General features: G+C 40.2%; 3 protein-coding genes across 5 annotated transcripts; 1 reads left to right on the forward strand and 2 right to left on the reverse strand.

Annotated features, from left to right (window-relative positions):
* psma1 (proteasome 20S subunit alpha 1) lies at nt 1-3,773 on the forward strand. The gene is made up of 10 exons (XM_041039162.1): nt 1-69; nt 963-1,007; nt 1,142-1,243; nt 1,632-1,735; nt 1,837-1,925; nt 2,092-2,162; nt 2,289-2,418; nt 2,698-2,777; nt 3,050-3,154; nt 3,488-3,773. Exons 1-10 carry the CDS (start codon nt 67-69, stop codon nt 3,545-3,547), a joined length of 789 nt encoding a protein of 262 aa, XP_040895096.1. The 5' UTR covers nt 1-66; the 3' UTR covers nt 3,548-3,773.
* Nucleotides 3,774-3,876: 103 nt separating this feature from the next.
* ric3b (RIC3 acetylcholine receptor chaperone b) lies at nt 3,877-9,096 on the reverse strand. 2 transcript variants are annotated; one of them, XM_041039161.1, is made up of 6 exons: nt 8,983-9,096; nt 7,731-7,957; nt 7,212-7,290; nt 6,378-6,471; nt 5,848-5,978; nt 3,877-5,540 (listed from the first exon to the last, which is right to left on the reverse strand). In XM_041039161.1, exons 2-6 carry the CDS (start codon nt 7,935-7,937, stop codon nt 5,050-5,052), a joined length of 1,002 nt encoding a protein of 333 aa, XP_040895095.1. In that variant the 5' UTR covers nt 7,938-7,957; nt 8,983-9,096; the 3' UTR covers nt 3,877-5,049. The 2 variants fall into 2 exon arrangements, with proteins under 2 accessions (XP_040895095.1, XP_040895094.1); XM_041039160.1 differs by having other exon boundaries at nt 8,886-9,079.
* Nucleotides 9,097-9,664: 568 nt separating this feature from the next.
* Nucleotides 9,665-19,583, reverse strand: LOC121182646 (rhombotin-1-like). 2 transcript variants are annotated; one of them, XM_041039258.1, is made up of 6 exons: nt 19,452-19,571; nt 19,166-19,242; nt 17,945-18,158; nt 14,585-14,710; nt 14,136-14,244; nt 9,665-10,480 (listed from the first exon to the last, which is right to left on the reverse strand). In XM_041039258.1, the coding sequence occupies exons 2-5, from the start codon at nt 19,185-19,187 to the stop codon at nt 14,139-14,141; spliced, it is 468 nt and encodes a 155-aa protein (XP_040895192.1). In that variant the 5' UTR covers nt 19,188-19,242; nt 19,452-19,571; the 3' UTR covers nt 9,665-10,480; nt 14,136-14,138. The 2 variants fall into 2 exon arrangements, with proteins under 2 accessions (XP_040895192.1, XP_040895191.1); XM_041039257.1 differs by having other exon boundaries at nt 19,166-19,583.
* Between the last annotated feature and the right edge of the window lie 3,535 nt (nt 19,584-23,118).

Genomic DNA, 23,118 nt, shown 5'->3' on the forward strand with positions numbered 1-23,118 from the left:
CCAGGAAAATTAATCAAGTTAGGATCACTGCACCGGGAAAGAGAGGCGACACATTTAGAAGAAGAGATGGTAAGAATGAATGAAATTTCATTTATGTCGCCCAGTTTATCATCAAATGATATGTCTGCGCAGCAAGTAAATCGCACAGCAAGTTCATATGAAGATATTCAGAAAACGTAAATCATTTACTGACTCTAAGCTGCCGTTAGTTAGCTAACTTTTGCACTGTGAGTAAGCAAAACACCTTCAGTAGCGGCTAACGTTAGCCGCACTGATGTTAACTGAACTAACCGTGTGGTCAAAGAAACGGTTCCCAGCTAACATTTATCGGACGATATCATATTAAAATGTGTTCATAATTAACCCGGTTTATTTTAATTTAGCGCCAAATAATCTATGACAATCCCGTTGCTAGTTAGTTAGCAGGCTAGGAGCTAACAGAAGTTAGCTAGCTCAGGCTGATTTAGCATCACTCTAACCAGCAGTGGAAGTGTCGGGTCTTTTACTTTCGTTTTCCCTCAGACTAATAAGTTCTTTTTGTGAAGCCAGCACATACAACTCCAGCAGCTAGTCACTGTGATGATTCGGCAAACTTTCTTACAGTTTATATATTATATTAATAAAATGAGTTGGCTTTCCACAGAATCCAGCGCTGCACATCATTATTAAAAACATGTACTCGTTTGGTGCTTGGTTTCTGTTGCGTGATTCTCTTCGGTGAGTGGCTGTACACAAAGTTGGTATAATCAATTATTCAGTCATGGTGGTAATTTAAAACCTCAGTCTAGAAAAGTCCGGGCTGTTGTCAGGCTCAAAGCCTTATGTAGTCTCGGTCTGTAACTGAGAAACTCGCTGATAATGCAAGACAACTATGTAAGCTCCGCTCTTGTGTATTATATTATAATTGTAATGTTTGAGTATTTTGTCGCTTTGTCAAATTTATGGCTTATTTTTATTTGTAGTTCCGCAACCAGTACGACAACGATGTCACAGTGTGGAGCCCGCAGGTCAGTCGCTGTTTGCCTTCTCCTCTTTCAGTCTTTCACTGACTGTACAGTATGAAGAAAGTTCATATCTGTGTTTTACTGGCATGACATAGCGTGGTGCCTTAACAATATTGTCTGTGTTCATTTGTGCTCAGGGCCGTATCCACCAGATTGAGTATGCCATGGAGGCAGTGAAGCAAGGCTCTGCAACTGTAGGACTCAAATCCAGAACCCATGCAGTCCTGGTTGCACTAAAGGTAAAATGTGCCTGCCCTCATTAGTTTAAATTGTATGCACAAAATAATAGAAACACCTGTTAGTATAACTGGATACAGCTCAACAGCACCACTACACAACACCTCTCTAAAACAATTTCTGTAAAAACTGAACATTACAGTCTTCATGAAGGGAGGATTTAGTGCAGGACTTCCTGTAAATCTACCTTTATCATCAAGCTAACTACCTCAAGCACAAGCCATCTGGGTCAGAGGTGTGTTTTTGAGTGTCGGTTTACTCTATATTCTCATTAATATTAAAATCAAGTCCTTCCTAACCCTGACATCCTGTTTTAATTGGAAAAACATCAGACATCAGTATCATACTTGATCACACATGATTGACGCTTCGTGTTTTGTGTCTCTGCAGAGAGCCCAGTCTGAACTGGCTGCCCACCAGAAGAAGATCCTCCATGTCGACAACCACATCGGTATCTCCATTGCTGGACTGACTGCTGATGCCAGACTGCTCTGGTAAGCCGAAGATACTTTGGTTGAGATGGATCTTTTCAGTAAAGCTGTGTATTAAAATATGTCATTAGTTTCACATAATACCAACACCGTCTCTCCCACAGTAACTTCATGCGTCAGGAGTGCCTGGACTCCAGATTTGTCTTCGACAGGCCCCTCCCCACATCACGTCTTGTCTCTCTTGTTGGCAGCAGTATCCTTTCCACCATTAGCTTAAATGTTTAAAAATAAAAATCTCATATTGTTTAGACTTTATAGGCAGTGTGGCCTGTGTGAATGAGGGAAACTGAACAAACTGTTGTTTGCCTCAGAAAAGTAAAATAACAAGTGTGAATAGTGATCCTTGACCGAAGCTCCAGAAACCCAAATCCCAACACAGAGGTATGGAAGGAGGCCCTACGGTGTTGGACTCCTCATTGCTGGCTATGATGTAAGTTTGCTCACACTCACACTCAGATATCCTACTTCATTTATTCATTTGTGGGATTACAAACCTGGAATGGAATATGTATGAAATTTGACCACAACTCCTTTTAATTTGTTGTGTGTCACCCAGGACATGGGACCTCACATCTTCCAGACCTGCCCATCAGCCAACTACTTTGACTGCAAAGCCATGTCGATCGGAGCGCGCTCTCAGTCTGCACGCACCTACCTGGAGAGATGCATGGACAAGTTTTCCGACTGTAAGATGGAATTTTATTTTCTAGCCTCTCACGCTCTTAGTTGAGCTGTTCAAACTAAGATCGGCCGTGGTGTTGTTAGTTTTGTCAGTTAATTCTTGAATCAGACATCTATAGATATTTTGATCACTATCATTGCTCAGTTTTTCAGCATTTGAAATGTTCACGAATGTGCAAAACCAGTCAAAGAAATGAACATCTCAGTACTGCTAGGTGCATTTGAAATGTTGATTGACAAAATACCTAATTTCATTGCGCCCGGTGGTATTGTTTTGTCCTCAGGTAATCTGAATGAGCTGGTCCAGCATGGCCTCCGTGCTCTCAGAGAAACCCTCCCCACTGAGCAGGACCTCACTACCAAGGTATTCCAGCTCCCCGGTTTTATTTTTGGATCTGGTTCCAAGATTTGTTAAGCTGTAAACAAATCTCATATTGAGTGTTGTATATTTTCTTCCTTTGTTTTTCTTTTTTCAAATGAAGTATGTAATTTATCTAGTAAAATTGACTTTTTGAGTTCTTTGTTAGTTCTGAACTATTAGGTTCTTCAGAAAAGTTTAGGATTTTGCCATTGTCTTTAAAATGGGATCTTCTATAGACTATGTATTAGTAAATTTACCCCATGTTTTTTTTTCAGAATGTTTCCATTGGCATTGTGGGGAAGGAGATGGAGTTCACCATTTATGATGATGATGATGTTGCCCCATTCCTGGAGGGGCTGGAGGAGAGGCCACAGAGAAAGGTAGTGCGAAGGGTTCAAGGATTTATCAACCCAGTTTTGACTCATGCTTGGTTTCATTTAAGGGGACAAATAAAAAATTTTTCTCATGTTGTGAGCTGCAGAGTGCAGAGGATTAGTCTAAAAGGAAGATACATTTCCAGCTCTTACTTTGGACTCCCCATTGAAGTGCACCTTTAGCATGTGCTGTTGAGTTAGAACTTCTAAAGACTGAAAAACAAGATTTAATTTTTATTTAGGAGCATGAAAGTGAAATTTGAGGACACATCTGTTTAACACTGAACTGTCTGATTTTGTTCGAGGGATATTAATATCAGTGTTTTGTGTGTGTCTCAGGTTGCCCAGCCTGCAGATGAACCGGCTGGAGAGGTACCTGATGAGCCAATGGAGCACTGAGGCAGCGAGCCGACCAGTGATCTACTTCCTGTAGATCCCAGACCAACCTGACACTTACTGCAGCTCACCAGAGTAATTCTTAGAGGGGAAAAGATGTTGTTATGATGTGCCACTAGCTTAACTGTTAATCCAAAATATTCTCTGCTGACATCAACCAGTGTGATGTTGCTTTTGTATGAGTGACATGTACCATTATACAAGTAATAAACTCTTTTTTTGAATTGTGCTGCTGCATTTCATTTCATTAGTCACCTCCTGAATACACATTTCTCTGACCTACAATGAGTGCTACAGCAAAATCATTTTCACAAGAGAAACCTGAGTACTCAGAAAATTTTATTCACAGCATTTTAATCACCGATATGCATTCTCAGGTGCTTTTCCCAGCAGTTAATAAATACGTTTTATAAAAGTAAAAATCTTTAAACGATTTAGAGTTGAAGAAAGCAAATTTTTTAAAGGCTTAAAATATTGTTTCAGGGGACAAAGTTTGTCCATCACTAACTGTTTATCCAGAAGACAGTGGACACTAATAAAAAGTCCAATATGCATTGTCCCATTTTCTCAAATTTGCTGCAGCATGTTTGTGTCTATTCACACTAAAGGTATTAAATCCAAGGTCCTTGTCTGTAAAAAAAAAAAAAAATTCCATCTTGGACGTGAAGACCGCAGGAAGTTTGAAATGTGTTTTGTTCAACACAAATGCTGACGACAATGAAAAAAACCACAGTCCCCTCAGTAAATTACAGTAATATAAGTAATGCGATCAAATTCAATCAGCGTTTTTTTTTTTTTTCGCCCAGTTTTCATCATCAGCATAATTCCTGCCCACAGGACACTTTCTACAGAAAAACGTCCTGATCTGAGCTAAAATTACTTACTTCTAGTGTTTCCGAAATGTATTAATTTGCAGAACAAGTATGTTTTGAAGTGGCCTGATTCAGTCTCGTTTTCTTCATTTATAAACTGTATCACTACTCTTTAATGCAAGAACTCAATGTGAATAATGCTGGATAATTTTACAGGAAAAGACACTGATGCTTGCTGAGAAAAAAGGCTTTGACAGATCAAGTATAAGTGTCTCAACACTTCACTGACTCAACTAAATACTGGGTTTGTTCACAGCCTGCAGTACTTCCAGATAATGCCTAAAATCTGGACCTGCAGAGGTCCTGTCTGCACTTCTTGTTTAAATTAAATGAAAAACTACGAATTTCTATCTTGGCATTATCATATTTGACTGAGATCATTAATTAGGCCATTGCTTATCTTATACTTATTCCTTTTTTTAGTCGATAGACAAAGCTGATATTAAAGACAAAAACTGTGCCCTGTACAAACATTTCTCACTTATTGACTTCAAGTAAAGTAAAGCTGGCAACACATTTTCATGCTATCACCAACTTTCATGCTACTGCCCGTCTGCTGGGAGCAGAGTTGAAAAAGAAGCTGTCCTCTCAAACACCAGGCCCGGGCTCAAGTTTATCTGCACCACGTTAGAGTCAGTGCGCCACTTTCTTGGCTCTCCTCCTCCTGTTCCTCCGTCTGACCTGGTTCTGGGCAGGTTCTGTCTCCGCAGGCCGGGTCAGGTCCTCTATCTTCTCCTGCTCCATCACAGACGTCATCTTCAGTGTGAGCTCCAGCTCCTTCAGGACTCCGGCCAGGTCCTCCTCCGGGACACCCAGATCAATTTTGCCCCCTCCCTCCCTATGTTCATGCAAGTCCACCTTCTCGTTTACGCCTACATCACTCTGTGGCCCCATGTCGTCTTCACTTACTGCTGTAAAGTCAGCTTCTCTCACAGCATCTGCACTCAGATCCTCCGCTTCCTCAGCCTCACCTCCACCTGTAACATCCTCAGCAGCAATGTTTTCCACCAGGACGGCTCCAGCAGCTTCAGTCCTCTCGGCCTCTGTCTCCGTCTGTGGACTGTAGTGCTGCTGACAGCAGCAGTGGGAATGTTCCCAGTACTGACGAGACTCCTCAGGATAATCTGTGAGCAAAGTGAAGACAAAATTTCATGAGTCGTTCAACAACCATGATATTGCATCTTCCTGAACACATACTGTATGTAACTATGTGACAAATGAATCTGAATTACAAAAGTAAGTCGTTGCTGTTTTCTTTTTTCATGCTGTGATAGCATAATCCATAACATCTCCAGCTTTGAAGACCCTGAAAAACACTGGTGTGCTCCTGAAGGTGCTCAGATGTGCAGTTTAAAACAGTATAATTGTGTTTAATTCTACTATCATGCTGCATTATGAAGTAGTCGCTGAGGGCGTGCAGGGTTCAGGTACCTTCCCAGTCGTCCTGTTCTTTCTTTTCTGAAGTCATGCCCTCCACCAGCTGGCCTTCCTGCATCACCCGGGTAATCTCCGTCAGCTGCTGCAGGAGGTTCTCCTCCTGATCTGCCATCACTCCCTTCACGCTGCAGCACAGAACGAAGACTAAACACTCAGCATCTACCATACCTGATCCGTGCAGCATCCTTATGAGTGTGTGACAACAAGCAGTTAACACTGTTTCCATTGTTCTCATTTCACACAACGTTCCTGTAACTTTAAACCAATATGATTTAAAAATGCAGCCCAGTCAGTGAAGATGACACATGAAAGTGTTAAAAAAAATAAAACCCACATGAGAAAGGGAAATTAACTTTATGGGAGTGTCATGTTTGTCTTTATCTTTGTTGTTGAAGAGATTACTGCATGCATGGAATCAAATTAACAAATAAACAAATGAGCACAATTGAGAAAGTCGTTCCTGTCGGGAAAAGAGGGAGGAGGCTGGCCAATGATATGATTCCTCTGTAAAGGCACACACCCACCTGTCAGGGCTGTGGTGGGCATTGGAAACAATATTCTCCATCACCAGCTCTGTTTCCCGCAGCTTCTCCTGCAGCTGAGCCAGTTCAAAGTCAGCTGGAGGAGGAAGAAAGAAAGAGAAGCAGGAAGAGTGAGACTGATCTGGCAAACCCATCTGTTAGCCATAAGAGAAAAGTCTCTAATCAACTAACATGTACATTCAGGTGTAGTTTTCCCCACTAACTTCACAAGTTTAAACAAAATCTGAGCTCACACAAACTACAATAAAGAACCAACTGCCTCAGTTGGTTTTTGTCTTGTGGTTTTCACTGTCAGTCATCGGACTGTATGATGCTTTATGGGAATCAATATGTCAGAAAATAACTAACATCCATTTGTTCTCATTACGTTAATGCACTGAGAAGATGAACATGCACGTCAGCCATGAGGTTTCCGAGACTGGATGTGACATCACGCAAATGTGACACACACACACACACACAGGCAATGGCTTGAATTACATGACTTCCCAGCACAAGTGGAAAATTTTCTCTATCTGAAGGGTTTTGCCCATGTGATCTACATTTTCTGCCCCTCAGCCCTTATTATTTTCATAACTGTTGGTTCACAGCACTCAGTGGATAATAACTAAAATAGTTCTACCATTTGGGCTACACTGCAGTGCTGCAGCAGAGCCTATCCTCAGTGAATAACATTACATTTCATTCATCTGACTGATGCTTTTGTGCAGGTGCAGGTGCTTAGGCCTTATTTTTTTAAGAACTGAGATGGGAATAAGTGCAAAAAGCTGCTAAATACTAAGATAACGAGCCTAACTGTTGTTGAATGGTACTCACTGATCTTTCTCTTCATGTTCTCTGACCGGACAGAAGGAAACCTGCCCTCTGACGGCTTGCTGTTCCCCTTAGACGTGATCTAACACAGAGACAAAACACATCACAACAAATGCCACAGAAAAGTGTCTGTCTGTGTTCAAACCACTCCCACATAGCATTATGTCTGCAAAACATCATTATTCCTTTTTAGAGCAGAATGTCATTTTTCTCCTTCATGCTTAAAAATTTTGATTGCATGACCTTAAAACATTGTTTCCATTAAATTACTTCCTGTTTATTTTGCCTGTTCAGGTCTTTGTATGTGCTTTCAGCTTCCTACCTCGCAAGCATATTTTCTGATCATATATCTTTTATAATGGGTGTATTTTACAAATAAAAATTTAAAGATGTACTACAATGTAGAATTAAAACTTCTACTTAGTAAATGTACTTAATAAATGTTTTCCAGAACTTTCTACACCATCTCTGTCTATTCACTTTATCATTCATCAGCTTTGAACTGCTTCTCCAGTATTTCACCTTGAACAGTATGTAGAGGATGTAGAGTAAGATCCCGAATCCGTACACAGGGATGATCTGTCCCGCCAGGTTGGATTTGCCTCCGGTTCCTGCCCCCGTTCCTGCTCCCTTCGCCTTGGCTATGGCCTCTGGGTTGTGGGCTCTGGAGAAGCCAGCACTTGCGGCCCTCTGGCCACGGCCCTCTGGGGCCATCTGACGGTGCATCATCGGAGGGAAACGACCTGAACCTGCAGGGAGGGGAAGAAGAAACAAGACTAATGTACGAGACAGAATAGAACACAAAAACCACAAAAGAAGTACAGTAAATGTCCAGGAATTAGTCCTCGACTTATTTATTTGACAAACCAAACCGGAACAAGTGATTGTTTTGGATGTGCTGACTTGTTTTATCGTTGATCAGTCGACCAACAGAAAATAAAAATTCAACAACTCTAATCGATTTATCATTTAAATACAATCAATCTGAATATGTAAATGGGTCTCTGAGAAATAAGTATTTTTTGCTATTTTCTAAATAACAATAAACAACTAACTATTATTTGATAATTAAAATTACTGTTATTTATAGCCCTAAGCATAAATACAATAAATAAAATATTTATATAAATCAAATAATCTAGGGACTTTTCAGTTTGACCGAGTTATATTTGAAAATAAAATCATTTATTTTTGATTCAACCTATGAGGCATTTCGAAGGCTGTAGTTTGGGGTTTAACTGCTAAGATCGTTTTATTTTTACTTGACAGGGATATAAATATGCCAGACTGAGCTGGTTTTTATCTGCTATCCCTGGGCAGGCACCCTAAAACTTACAATAAAATATAAACTTTTACAGCACGACATAATAACTCTTTTTCCTCCCAAAGGGACACTGTGCTATTTTTACCTGTGTGTCTATTATCTTCATTATAATCATATTTCAAATGATCTTTTTAAAAATGTGTCCGTGTTTTTTGCGCCGCCTTCAGGGAGAATAATGTCACTGCAAGAACGACAATACACTTGTCAAAAAAAAAAAAAAAAAAAAACATAACATTATATCACCACTCTTAAAGGCCGGTAAATTAAAATCTTTCATCCTCTCCCCGAAACGCCGCCACACATCGAGGTGAAGACATTTTAACGATGGAGAGAAAGCGTTAAAGACGACGCACCCTCCGGCCGCTCAGCAGCATCCTTCCTCCCGCGGGACAGCAGCAGCTTGGGAAGCAGCAATGCGACGCACAGCACGAGACACGTCGCGAGGGTCACCTTTTGAAATGTTGACATCGCCATCCCGACAGGTAAACGATCACCTTCCTACCGGAGGGGGTGGGGGAACACTAGTTTCTGACAGGGACACGGTGAAAGGACAGGAGAGACAGGGGCAGGTTGATGTTGCACGGTTCAACTTCCTTGTGTTGACTGATGGAACGGAAGTGGACCTGGGATGTAAATCAGCGTATTTCACCGCTGGGTGGCGCTAAATGACCGTCTGAGTGTTTTCAATGGAGCTGTACAGCAGGCTGGTACTTTATTTATTTATTTATTTATTTATTTATTTATTTATTTATTTATTGGAGACATAAAAAAAATTAAATTAAATCCTTACGTCCTATTTCATAGCAATTGTTCTCTTATAAACGCATATAGTATATACTGCATATAGTATATTACACATTGTCTTAAACTGAAACACAGAATGAAACTCCATAATAAGTCAAATCGAGAAATTGATCGTACCTGTAAAATGTACCTGCTAATATAGAATGTTATTGCAAAGTATGCAATGCTGTTATTTCATTGTTAATTCCTGTGGGCGTTTGAACTTCACAGAGCAGAATGATGTATGTGCACAGTTTGGCACTACAAGATTCTGGGAGGGGTAGCTGTCATTTCAGGAATTTGTAAGTTGATTATTGAACCTTTTTCTTTTGGTGAAAAAAAAACCACATCAGACAAATTTTTTATTGAAAGCAGAGAATTTTTGAATGATTTCCTCCATCTGATGTCATGCTCCTCTCCTGCTAATTACAGTCATGTCAATGAATAAATAATGAGCACACAAACTGAAATTAAAATTCAGTTTAATTAGTTGAGAAAAAACAGCTGGAGATCAGAGTGGAAACAAAGCGACAGCGGGTTTGAAGTCACGCTCAAGCCTTCAGAGTCAAGAGGCAAAGAGATAAACAGTTGATCCTCCTCGGTTGTTGAGTTGAACCAAACAGTATCTGCAGATGTGTTTCAGTTTGTTTTGGGGCTTTCTTCATGCCAGATGGGTGGGGTTCGCCACAAAAAGACAGCTCAGTGGCTGCCAGAGCAATTTGACAATCACCGCGAACTTAGTATTTTTCACTGATGGATGACTTGGTTGATGCTATGTGTGGCCTAACTGGCTTCTCTCCATCTGTCTAGTATTTCAGTTTTGGTGAAACTGACTCTACAAATTATTTGCAAAGGCTAGTTTGCTCTATTTTCGTTGACTGTAGACAAAAAATAGGGCAGGGGGGGCAGAACCATCACAGTCCACATTAAGTGCTCTGGAAAATGTCCTCCTCATTGTTCCATCTTGGTTGACCTCTGGTCTGTCTGATCAGAAACAACAGTGTTCAGGGGAGTTACCGTGCAGCTCTATAAGAGAGAGTTCAAACATGGGCTGCTGGAAATGTGTCCCATCAGTGTTATTTCCACACATGGTTCAGTCTGAAATAGGAAGCTGCTGTGAGTTTCACAGTCCAACTGGCTCACAGTCATCCTGGTCTGGTCTGATCTGCAGGGAGAGAAAGAGAAGAAAATACCAAACAGCTCCAGGTCACTATGTGAGGTTTTAAAGGTTCAACAAAAACATGTGAACAGATTTATGTATCCACTAAATGCGGTATAATAACAGAGAGGTTATTTGTCTTATAATAAATTGTGGTATACATCATGAATAAACGGTTCAAGGACACTTTTAATAGAAAATACAGTTTTTCTCTTTTGGAAAAACATAACAAATACAATTTTCATTCTATTTAAAGGACAAAGGCAATAGAATACTCATAATATGACAGTTTTAAATGAAACAAGCATATATTTTAAGGATAGGGCTGGAGATATTCTATATTTTTCCTTCCTGTTGTCAACCAAAAACATATCAGTCAGCCCCACTGTTGCACTTTTTTTTTTTTACATGTTTTGCTTTGCTGTGTTTTGTTGCTTTGTGTTGCTTTGCTGGATATTGTTGCATTAATGTTTCGCGGTTTCCTGCCGCTCTGCACAGCTTCTGCACTGTCTTGCTGTCTTTACCGCCTCTGGTTCTCTTCTGTCAGTAAATTCTTAACCATCACATCATTAGTCTCAGAACATCTCACCAGAGGATTTGCAGCTGGAAATTAGCCAGTTACAGTAGGTAACACTGGCACATCTGCAGAAATGTTAGTTTATGTCTGTTGTCCCTGGAATTAAATGAGTGAAATGAGACGTTATGTGTGACACATTTTTTTGATTTGATGACAGTAAGAAAATATATAGCATAACACCAGCCTTTAATAGAAAGCCAGACTGACATTTATGTAGAAGTATACCTCATTTGTCAAACTGTGATAATCTCCTAAAGGAATTAAAACTCTTTATTTGCCTTAAATCTCTTGAGTTTTACACACTTCACTTAATGTAGCACAGTATTTATGAGGCATAAATCATTTTCTGCTCGCTGTGTGCTCCTTTTGTTTCTAATGCCTTGTGAGCAATAAACAAAAAAGTAAAGCCCAGGAAGTTGGGAAAAACATAATCCACTTAGTGTATTATTTCAGTGAAATTTTGCCACCTTTATGATTAGTTGATCATAAGAACGGGTCTCTAAATGGGCCATAGTCCACACTACTTCCTTGTCAAATCATTATTTACCCACAAATGAGAACATTAGCATCTAACTAATATAACTTCATTCTGTGTCTTGCCTTTTAATTTTACCTGTTGTCTATATTTAGGGTTGGAGATGTGTGTGTGTGTGTGTGTGTGTGTGTGTGTGTGTGTGTGTGTGTGTGTGTGTGTGTGTGAATATATACGTATATATATCAGGTAAGGCAAGAACCAAGAAAAATACACACAGAAATGCCGTGGTCCAGTGGTGATCACATTTATGTCTTTGACAAAAGTTTTAAATAAATCTATAAAAAGTCCAACATCAACAAAGCTATTTGGGTATTGAGAGAACAGTTGTAAAGAGTTACTGCATCTGGAAGCCAAAAAGCCTTCACTGTAGCCATTTTATCAAAATTACAGTGTTGGACCCACATTTCTGAAGTAGACTCCCATTTTAACGCGTTCCAAACAAAATATACGGCGAACAAACATCTGACAGCACATGTGTTAAAGATCCCTCATTTCTCACCTCTGTTAACAATAAGAGTGACTAAAACCTCCAGAGTCCGTCATGTCCTCACGTGTATCAAGACTTTTATTTTGAAAAAAGAAAAAATATCTCTAAAAATCTAAAGTTATTTCAGAATGAACTCTGGAAAACTTGAACCAAACCAAGAGTAAACAATCTTCACTTCCAGAGTCCATCGAATGTCCAGTGTGGTGTTGTGTATTTTATGAACTGTAGCTGTACAGTTGGTATTATAATGATAGGTTTGGGACTGCTGGTGGCCTCAGGGAATGTTTTTGAACTGGAGCAAACCCTGAAACCTTCATAACTGTGGAGTCTGTGGTATTTGCTGCACTTGCTTTCAACGTTCCTCCAACAATCTGCCCTCACAGTGGACCACTGCTCACACACCCATCAAGAGGCTCAATAAAGGAAATGCCCTGCTCCCACAGGATTTATTTGTCTGCTGTTTAAAGGTTTAGAGAGCGCCTTCAGACACGTTCAAACCTGCAGGCAGCTTCACGTGTTGCCACAGTTTGGAAAATGTGATCTCAATAAGGCATGTGTCTGCTGCATACATGACACTCCACCTCGGATGTAAAGTTGATGAGCTCAGCTTTCTCTGGACAGACAGCTCTGCTGAAACTACAGCAGCAAATATGTCACATAACAACCAGGTAACAAGAGCATATATGTTGTGGTGAAGTTACGCAGTGGTGGTGTAACAACACAGAAAGTTAACTGCCTTTTGATTATTTTGTCTAATTACCTGTGTCAAGGAAGTTATGTATTCACTTGTGTCTGTTTATTGCTTTGTTTGTTTATTTGTTATCAGAATTCAAGCAAAAAGGGCTGAACAAATTTGGACCAAACTTGGTGAAGGAATGGGGCACAGGCCAGGGAAGAATCCATTAAATTTTGGTGTGGATAAGCTTTAAAGGGTGGATGCGGGAATTTTTTTTTTTTATCACTTTCCTTGGCATTGCTAGATAGGGCGTTTTTCGTCTTGGAGGAGGTATGTGCTCTACTCAGTGCCATTCTAGTTGATTCTGTGATGGTTTACAGCTTTTCTCTGGAAGTCCAGCCATTTATCAGCATCAGAGAATAGAAAACATGTGCAGCCATATTCACTTTATTAACTATGATACTGCGCATTAATAATACTTTAAATTTATCTTTAAAAACTTGGATTTCAGCTTCAACCTCTGATTCATCATTTCCTGTTAGCACAGAAGTTTCATGTCATTTGAGCAAACAGGATAAATGTCTGGACTGTCTTTGGAGAGAGACGTTCTCTGACCATGATTTAGAATAAGCTGCTAAATGTTTGATTCATTGATCTTACAGAGCTGCTGCTGAGCTAAAAAAGAGCAGAGGGGCTGCAGAGTTGGGTGATAATTCTTTGTGGGTTTGTCAAAAAAAGAAACTGCTTTCCTTTTTACACCAAACTATAAGAAAACTATTTGTGCAGCTTTAAACATACATGTTACTTGGATCTAGTTAAGTTTCATGGTATGCTTTAAAGTTATGTTTTGAATAAAACCTGATAAATGAGTTTAATCTGAAGACACTAAAGGCAGAGTTGGCAACCACACCGACAGCTAGTCTGGTGTTCTGAGTTTAAGGGTTAATTACTAGACATTAATTGAGGGGCTTGTTAGGGACTTTAGGGACAGGATTCAATTTAATGCAGTAATACAAAAGACACATCTGGCTCTCAGCCCGTTTAATATGTGCTTAGGATATTCAAAATCCTGACACACAACATGGATTAAATTATCAAACATCCATCCATTTTCAATAAAATGCTTTAAAACTGAACATATGTGCATCCATGCTAAATGTCACATAATGCAGTTTCCCAAAGAGAATATGCTGCAACATATGGTGGCATGGATTCTCTTGCTAATGTCAGCAGCCTCTGGTCTAAAGTCTCATGTCTACATATGGTCATATTTGGGATGAGCTTGTGAGTTCACTTGTATACCGTCCAGATATCTCTGTGCATGGTTTAGTTCAAACTGTCAGAGCAGCTGTATGGAACTGTAATTTATCGTCATCAGAATATTACCTCTTATTGAGGCTGCCTCTCAGTGTTGCCATTAAGATGGCCTCCTTCATAGTCCAGCTGGCACAAGATCATGTTGTTCTTGAGGAAAAACTTGTCTCCCACGCAAAATCTGCAGAGAGGAATAAAAATATGGAACTGGGTCTTGGTTCTTGCTGGAGCTGAAGTGAATCATGAGGTCCCAGAGGAACATTTCAGGCATATTTTCAGAATACATCCATTGCTATGATAACCAGAAAATTAATCTTGCATGATTGCTGCCTGATTAACTATCCAAGTTATATACAAAGTCTTTAACCCCTTGAGGTTTCAGACTGTGCAGTGAACTTCATCACATTCTGATTACAATGCACTGGTAATACCCTCATGAATGACCAGTGAGCTCACTAGTACAGCTAAATGATAAGTCAACTGAATTTGATCTCCCTGGCTAATTGCTCCCCTAATCTTACCTCTGGCGGCAGAGCTGACAGGCGAAGCAGTCTAAATGGTAGACGTTGTCTCTGGCTCTCATCACCATCTCAAAGGCAGGGATCATCTTACTGCAGGCTGCACAGTTCCCTGTCACCCCGAAGAGCCTGCAGAGGGAGAGAGGGCGACAAGCAGACCTGTAGTCTGGACACACTTAGACACAATTCAGCCAAGAGCTGAAGGAGGGGGGGCTGTGACATGAGGGGAGCCTTAAAAGTAGTTCAGCAGGGCCCTGAACTTGCTCATGCACGAACTGAGGCAAACTGCACTACATTTCCTACAAATTATTGCTGGCTACTGCTGCTCTAATGCAGCGCTCAAATCTTACTGTACAGACCATAAATATAAGCAGCCAAGTAGGAAAAACCATCCACATCTGCCTCCTAGTTGTAATTTGGAGAAGGAATTTCTGACCACCACCACCACCATGTAAATAAAAACCAGTGTCAACCCTGAAATAACCGAGTCAGCTAATGAGAAATAGCTGGTTATATAACCTCAAAGGTTTCTTTGTTTGATTTGGTTTAATTAGCTAATGCAGATGTTTTCTTATCTCGTGAGACCAACAATTTCTTTTATATTTATTCTAAAAAAAACACTAAAGTTGCTCCTGCAGACTCACTCAGAAGGTGAGTGTGCAGAACATCAAATGCAAAATCTATCATCAAATAGATTTAACTTGAATCACTATTGCATCACATCAGCTGCTGATAGAGCAGCAAAATGGAGATTGACTGATACAAAAATGTCACGATTTATATGAAAATGTCACTTTAAGAACTGGATGAATGTTTTTTTTTGCCTCACCGGACATTATTCTGACTTTATGGGTAGGAACTCCAGAGTCAGTTTATTACGCTCTTCTGAAACTGACAATTTATGTGACAGCATTTGAACTTTGTCCTCAAACTACCTGAGAACAAACCCTGTGTTGTTTTTAATACTCAGTGACTCAGTGCTGACCAGCTGCAGATTGCTTCACCTCTCATTCACCTCTAAGAGAACGAACGGCTCCCTGAGAGCCTGACACACATGAAGGTAAGTGGCCGCTGCTGATTTCCATATTCCATTAGAGGCCAAATAGAGAAGGAGGCTTGGGAGGAACCATTATGAAAAACGACAGAAGGAGGGAAGAAAAGCGTCGAGCATGTGTATCCCAGAGCCTCGGACGACAAATGAAAAACGTCATCAAACGAGTGACCAACACGGGAACAAAAGCGAGCCCTAATTAACAGAATGTTCTGATCTAACGAGCCTCAGTCCTGAACAGGCACCTGGTGGGTTTTTTCCTTCTCCTTAACGAGGCTGCGAAGCTCAATGCTAATTCTCTACTAATGGTCCAATTAAAAGAAATCACATGGTTTTAATCCCGCTCTTCAAAGGCTTTTGGTCTGCACCCTTGCAATGATGAGGAAAACAGGAGGCAATCTAGCCAATTTAACTGTCAAAAGGGGTTTTGGTCTCTTAAGTGCAGCGCAGCTAATGAGAGACTTAGCTCCAACCAAATCCAGCTGGATTGTACATGAGACTAACACATGAGTTCAGCAATGTGGCTGAGATATCAGGAGTTCTCCGGCTGACCTGACACCAGACGTCGTTATTTCAGGCGAGAAAATGAAGGGTATATAACTCTCAGAGGAGCTGTTTGAGCCAGATTTAGGTTTGTATGTAAGTGGTGTCATCAAGATTCATGGTCTAAAGATTGTTAAGCTAGAAACCTGTTTAAAATCAAAGTATCTTTAAAACACACTCAATACATCCATTGTATATTGCATCACAGTTACAAACGGTCCGGTGATGAATAACCTCACTCCAAAGGATTTTGTAAAGGAACATTTCTAACACAGAACTTCTAATCTAACATTTATTTTTATCTGAAGGGTTCATGAAGAGTGTCTGAAGTGCTTCAGAGTGTGTGAAGAGTTATAAACTTCCTGCCCCTTTGCGTGGCTGATAGGTACAAGCATAGTAGATGCTTCTCTCTGGTGTCTCTTTGACCTGGAGCAGCATACTTTAAGCAATAATTTGACATTTTGGGAAAATATGCTTATTTGCTAATTCAGTTGGCATCATTAAATACGTTGCTAGAACCAGAAGGTGGTTAGCTTAGCCTAGCATAAAGACTGGAAGCCGGGGGAAACAGCTAGCCTGACTCTTTATGTGTCTTTTTCTTGGATGAGAGTAGCTGTTCGGCAACCAGTGAAGAGTAGGAAGTCACTGATCCCTGCTAAGACAGTCTGGCACATAAAACAGCGATTTGCCAATAGACAGACCTGTTTCCAGTCTTTACGCTAAGCTAACCAACCAGCTGCTGGCTCCAGCCGCATGTTAACTGTTTAGATATGAGGGTGGTATCAATCTTTTCATCTTACTTTAAGCAAGAATGCAAATGAGCTCATGTTCCAAAATGTTGAACTATTCCTGGGCGTCCTCGAATTGTTGAAGTTTCTTGCATTATCAAAGGTTCACGTCCAGTTCCTTAGTTTTTCTAAGTCAACTTCACCCTCCATTCATTAGTTTCTTTCTCTTTTCACTCTTTATTGTCTGATAAATAAGTAAAATTGGCATGAAAGTTCAATAAAAAGGTTAAGTGACCGTTACGAAAGCCAAGCAATCATGATCCACATGCAAGATCAACTCACATGAAAGGTCAACAGTGTAAACTCATTGTTGACCGTTGCTTGAGTCATTAATTTGCTTGAGCCCTTCACCTTCAAATCTTTTAAATGTAATATTTGTGTTTTTTAATTGCACACCCAGTAGCCAGCCACATGTCTCTTCACAGGATCAACTATTGTCAAATGAAAACTTTACTGCAGAGTGCAGAGTCACAACATGATGACTCAAAACAGACTCGAGTAACATAACCAAACATGGGTAAAATATGCTTGGGCTCAAATTATGTTTATTTATTTAGGTGTTTTGTCATTTTTCTAAAAGCAGGACAGTTTTTCTGTGAGATTTTGTAAAGTTTGGGCTAAAAACATCCATATGCTTTCTGCACTGTTTCTGACTGAAAAAGGGTTGTCTAGTAATCTACATTTGAAAAGCTAATGGAAAGCTGACACGATATTGCTTTGTGTTATAATGCATTATTGTATTTGTACATGTGACTCTCATATTAAAGTTAATGTCTCTGTTCCACCAGTTTCTTTGACTACATTATCAGATCATTCTCTTTTACTTGGATCCTGTGTGGATCTATATGCACAACCATGTGCACTTGCTCTTACCGTTATTTGTTTACTGCACTTGAACTCTGGGATAATTTGTTTTGAAGATGAATGAGGCACTCAGTCATTTTCTATACCTTGATACATCTGTAGAAGAGCAAGCATTACCTCAGGTAGTCCCTGCGGCAGAGGATGAGGTTGGCTCGGGTGTAGAGGGTGGAGCCCATCCGGCCCAGGTGGCAGTCACAGCAGGCACACTTCAGGCAGTCTTCGTGCCAGTACCTGTCCAGTGCCTGCAGCATGAAGCGGTCCCGGATCTTGCCATTGCAGCCAGCACAGCCCCTCGACTTCTCTCTGGACTGGAGGGATACAAGAGACACACCTAGCAGGAGACGTCCAACAGGTAGACAGGACAACACAAAAGTAGACACAGAGCAAGATGGGTTTAATTTGAGAGCTTGGGAATGTGTCGAAAGTCCATCGTCATTGATAACTGAGTTCATAGGAATAAAGGCATTACATTTTTAGCATTTGCCAGTAAATTATAGTGATACCTAATTTAAAAAAAAACACTTAGGTCACCTTAAACGCAACAATAACAACAAATATAATCCCTTTTCAGAATATATGATGGAAAAAAAATGTCTAACGCACTATATAGTCATTATTACTTACATATAGCCTAAACTTCAAGTTCCTATAAGAATACAACAGTGCTTTTCTGATGGAGTAGCACACAGTATATCTTATCATTCATCTTAATCAAAGTGTTTACAAGTTTGATGTGAAATTTGGTCAAGCATCTGTTCTGTGCCATTTTTATTTCTCCTGAGAATCTTTTCTTCTGCCTTCTTTTACAGTTAAAACACAGCAGAACAAGGAAACATACACATACACACTCAGTGGCCACTTTATTAGGCACACCTGTACAGTCTATTGCAATTCAATAGGACTGCAGTAATTTCTATCTTTACAATGTTTATAATGTTATGTTTTTGTTGACATTTTCTGAAATGTGTAAATTAAATTACAGTTTATTGCAGTTTGTTTTTTTTTGTTTTTTTTATTTAAAAAACGGTCATTGTTAAATGTTGGTGTACTGGATTACATCATAGCAAAAGGTGTGTATAATTTTATGTCCTCCTTATTTACAACTATGATCTGGTCAGAATATTAGAAAAACCTCTGAATATAATAACTATGACCTCAGTGTTAAAGCATGTAATTGAATGACAGGTTCAACAAAAACTATGCATAAAAGTAGATTTCATGGCAGAGCAGTTGCAGTGCACTGTATTACGTTGTACAGGTGTACCTAATAATGTGGCCACTGAGTGTATGTATTTATATCAGTTCAAACAGCAAACACAAATATATCTTAGTACTCACTCTCCTCCTTGTCCAACACCATCCTTCTGGAGAACGACAACAATTCAACAACAGGAGAAATGCCACCCCTTCTCCTCCTGCGTACGAGATAACACCACGGACAGAGATAATAAACACCGAGGGCTTTGACTCTCTGTATAAATAACAGTATCAAGCCGGAGTCGCTCAAACTTCAGCTCCACTCCTCACAGTCCCCGAAAAAAAGCCAAAAGAAACAGTAATAGAGTCGCTTTCTGTGCGTAAAAATAGCCCGTGGATGGATGAAAACAGCGTCGCCGGGTATCACCTTGCCGGCAGGAGAAGTGTCCTCAAATCAAGAGGGGCTGCGCTTTATCTTAGCTGATGTCAGTGCATAAGCATTTCTGTATCTGCACAGGCTGCGGCTGTTCCCTTCAAATGAGCCCTTCTGCACAGACTGAACCTCCACACGGCTCCCTCTCCCCCCCTCCTCCTCCCCTCTCCCTCTCCGCAAAAAAAAAAAAAAAAAAAAAAAAAAAAAAAAAAAAAAAACTCCCACAGTCAAATGGTTTTTTCAACGCTGCGTGCTAATTATATAAAGTCATTATGCTCAGATCTGATAGTAACCGCCCCCTCCCTCTCTGAATCAATTATTCAATAGACAGTCACACACCAGGACAGCTCGGGCCTGAGGTGTTTTAGAATGAGCTTATTCAACTCCAAGGACACCAATTATCTCCAGGGCGCCCTGTAGTCAAAGCTGTGGCTTTTCAGCACGGCAGATGCATTGCCTTTCCGCGCGCGTGCGTCGGGGGCGCTTGCGTGTGCGTGTGTGTCTGTGTGTGTGTGTGTGTGTGTGTGTGTGTGAGTTTGTGCGTGTGCGTGTGCGTGTGACATATATTCAGTGTGTTCATCCCTTATTTGTGTGCTTGTGTCGTTTTTTCTTTAAGTAGAAAAGTACTAATAGGTGGGATGGGGTAGGGAGACGCTGTACTGCAGCACCACTTTAAGGCTTCCTTAACAAAGAGTTTCAAAGTTGGAAGCACCGGTTTTTATTAATGGTTAATAAATAATTTACCAATGCTTTGCAAATTAGGCACAGGCCACTGATAAGAACAGCGAATAACAGCTTAAGTGACTGGACTGCACATCCTAATAATCACAGTTTGCTCTCGTTTGCACAGCACTAAAACCAGTGTTAGAAAGAGTTTTACACAAAACTGACATCAAAAAAGACGGGAATAAAAGTAACAGCCAGAAATCAGGAAACAGACACCAAATAAAATAAAATAAAACATACTAAGATGTAAAGTATTAATTGAATTACTCATCAATACATATGACTATTTACCTTGTGTGAAAGGGCTGCACAGGATGTGGAAGACAATATATTTATTTACAACTTATTTAACATTTATTAATGGATTACCAAGCTTCAGGACTGCAGCTGTAGGTCACTATAAAGTCAGTATACCCATTTATCATAATACCATTTGTACTACAGGTGTTTGTAAGAATATTTTACGAATAAGAAAAAGCTACTGATGGTAGATGTATGAGCCACAGTAGAACCACCACAGTAGAAGTCCTGAATATTACTGGAGATGAAACCAGCTAAAAATAGCTTTAAAGTTATATACTGTACTTATTAATAGACCTACCACACACAACAAGGCCTCATAAGAATATTATAGGAATACCAAAGATGAAATCCAAACAGCCTTTGAGCTCAATGTTGAGTCCCAGACCTCCTGTAAGTCACTACTCTGAGGATTTAAGAATAAAAACACCACGGAGTATGATAAGGTGATTATGTGAAGTTAATATTGAGCACCACAGACACATTATTGGTCCCTGTAGATAGATTATTGGAGCATTCTACTGATTTTCATTGGGGTTTTTCAAGGCCAATACTCAACCCAGTCCATAAACAACACTGCAGCACTGCCTCCAAATACATCATCCGGCCCTAAATCCTCCTCATTAGAAGTTGTGGCATAAACAACTGTTCTAACATGGCCCCTGGATCAGGTCACACTAATTAACCAGCACCATCGACCGGCTATTCCCTCATTATCCGCCCTCTCATCTGATCGCATATAGACCGTCAAGACAGCTAACGATCAACAGACTAATTAATCAGCTGATGAGGTGCAAGTGAAGCTCCAGGTTCCCTCTTCATTTGTGAGACACATGGGAGCTAATTACTTCAATTATTAATGCATCTAATTAAATAGTTTCTCTGGGTAATCATGGTTACAGTCTTGTCCTCCGTGGGCTGCAGTGATAAATGGATCTGCCGTGCATTAGACCCCTCTTGTCCTTTATTTTGACATACATCAACTCCAATGCAACGGCTGGCCTGGACTAAACATTACAGGCTATTCACAGACCCGGACCCCATCAGGCTAATTGCGCTAAAAGCAGTCTGTGGCTGACATTAAAGGTGAGCTGTGGTTAGGGCTCTAATTAGCAGTCTGTGAAAATAGGAAGCCTTTTTGGCCATCTGCTCATGTCCTCAGTGTGAAAAGGGCAGGGACAAATTTAGAAGATGTTTTGTAGAAGGGCTGTTTGTCAGACATAATGCCATGAGAGGCCAGGTCACTGGGAGCAGATTTCATACAGTAACAGCTGAATCTAAAGAAGGGAATGCTGGAAAACTGCTGCAGTTTGTGGCTGGTTTTGCATATGAAACCATAGCCTGCCTTTTCATGTTAACCAGAAGGAAATAAAAACACTGTGTTATTTTAACTTAGAACCAAACTAAAGTTTCTAAAATTTAAAGTTAGGGATTATTTTCTCAATTTCCTTCTATTTTTTAAGCCACTCTGTCAGTCAGCACGCCACCTCAGACCAAGATGAAACTAGTAGATGAAATGCTAAACTAAGATGGTGAACATGGTAAATATCACACCTGCTCCCAGTGTGTTTACATTGTCGCATTTAACTTAAGGCACCACTGTGTCCTAGTAACCCTAGCGCGGCTGTAGACTCTTGGTTTAACTTTTAGTATAATGACTTCTCTTTTTGTTTTTTTTACTTTATTTTTTATTATTACCTTAACTAGACTTCTATTTTTTCCATGACAGCTCAGCAGTCAAAACCTCCACACAAACTGATTTACTGGACCCTGAGGTGAGACTGTTTCACGAACTGCTGTTTCAATGGTCAATAATGAACTGTCAAGCTCAGATTTTCTATTATTTTTCTTTGTCAGTTATTTGACAAGAAGCAAGAAATCACATGATCCTGCAATGATATGAAAAGTGTTGCCTCTTCATGGTGAAGCAAAGAGACTCTCACAATTTGCATTTTCATATGCGCCTCACAAGCAAAGTACTTAATGAGGCAAACTTAGCTGATAATGATAGAGCTGCACCTGAGCTCCCAGGAGGTTAGACCACTGGGGGGAGGGATGTTTGTTCCAATCCCTGGACTGGGCGGGAAAATCCGGGCAAGAAAAGCAAGTGACTGTTTAACACTAAACGCAACAGATTTGTGTTTAATTGCGCTGAGCAACGGACTTTGGCTGGTGTGAGGCATCCAGGTTTCATTGGTTTTCCTGCAGTTCTGTATCATTAAGCTCTTATTGTAGTAAGCTGATGTAACACCATTTAGACCCTATATGACACGAACACATCAACACTACCATGACTACCATTTACCACAACTGAGGTGCCCTTGAGCAAAGCCCCTTCATGTCTCAGTTTACTTCAAATGAAGTGCTTGATTGAACAGTGCCTAAAGCCTGTGTGAAGGATGAAATAGTGTGCATTTGTAATGTAAGTGAGGTTCAGTCTTATGTTCATATTCTGATTTGTTGACAGTTCTGTTAAGCCATGTTTCACATTTTTATGTTAATGTCAGTTACATTATGTTGAAGCACAGTATTATGTTTTCTTTATTTCTTTGGTTAAAATAATTTCATTATGAGCGGTAGGAAGTAGTAGTAGTCGGGGGTCTCCAGCAGGGGGAGTGTAGAGCTGCAGAGCTTG

The sequence above is a fragment of the Toxotes jaculatrix genome, chromosome 5, assembly GCF_017976425.1.
Source record: "Toxotes jaculatrix isolate fToxJac2 chromosome 5, fToxJac2.pri, whole genome shotgun sequence".
In the NCBI taxonomy this organism is placed as follows: Eukaryota; Metazoa; Chordata; class Actinopteri; family Toxotidae; genus Toxotes; species Toxotes jaculatrix.

Excerpts from the sequence above, each read along its gene's own strand:
- LOC121182646 (XM_041039257.1), bottom strand. The coding sequence starts at position 19,187 with ATGGTGTTGGACAAGGAGGAGA. Across the intron at positions 14,711-17,944 it reads TGCCGCAGGGACTACCTGAG|GCTCTTCGGGGTGACAGGGA; the intron begins GTAATGCTTGCT and ends CTCCCTCTGCAG. Across the intron at positions 14,245-14,584 it reads TGTCAGCTCTGCCGCCAGAG|ATTTTGCGTGGGAGACAAGT; the intron begins GTAAGATTAGGG and ends TCCTCTCTGCAG.
- psma1 (XM_041039162.1), top strand. Across the intron at positions 1,008-1,141 it reads TCACAGTGTGGAGCCCGCAG|GGCCGTATCCACCAGATTGA; the intron begins GTCAGTCGCTGT and ends ATTTGTGCTCAG. Across the intron at positions 3,155-3,487 it reads AGGAGAGGCCACAGAGAAAG|GTTGCCCAGCCTGCAGATGA; the intron begins GTAGTGCGAAGG and ends TGTGTGTCTCAG.
- ric3b (XM_041039160.1), bottom strand. The coding sequence starts at position 9,006 with ATGGCGATGTCAACATTTCAAAAGGTGACCCTCGCGACGTGTCTCGTG. Across the intron at positions 7,958-8,885 it reads TGCTGCTGAGCGGCCGGAGG|GTTCAGGTCGTTTCCCTCCG; the intron begins GTGCGTCGTCTT and ends CCCTCCCTGCAG. Across the intron at positions 5,541-5,847 it reads AGAACAGGACGACTGGGAAG|ATTATCCTGAGGAGTCTCGT; the intron begins GTACCTGAACCC and ends CTTTGCTCACAG.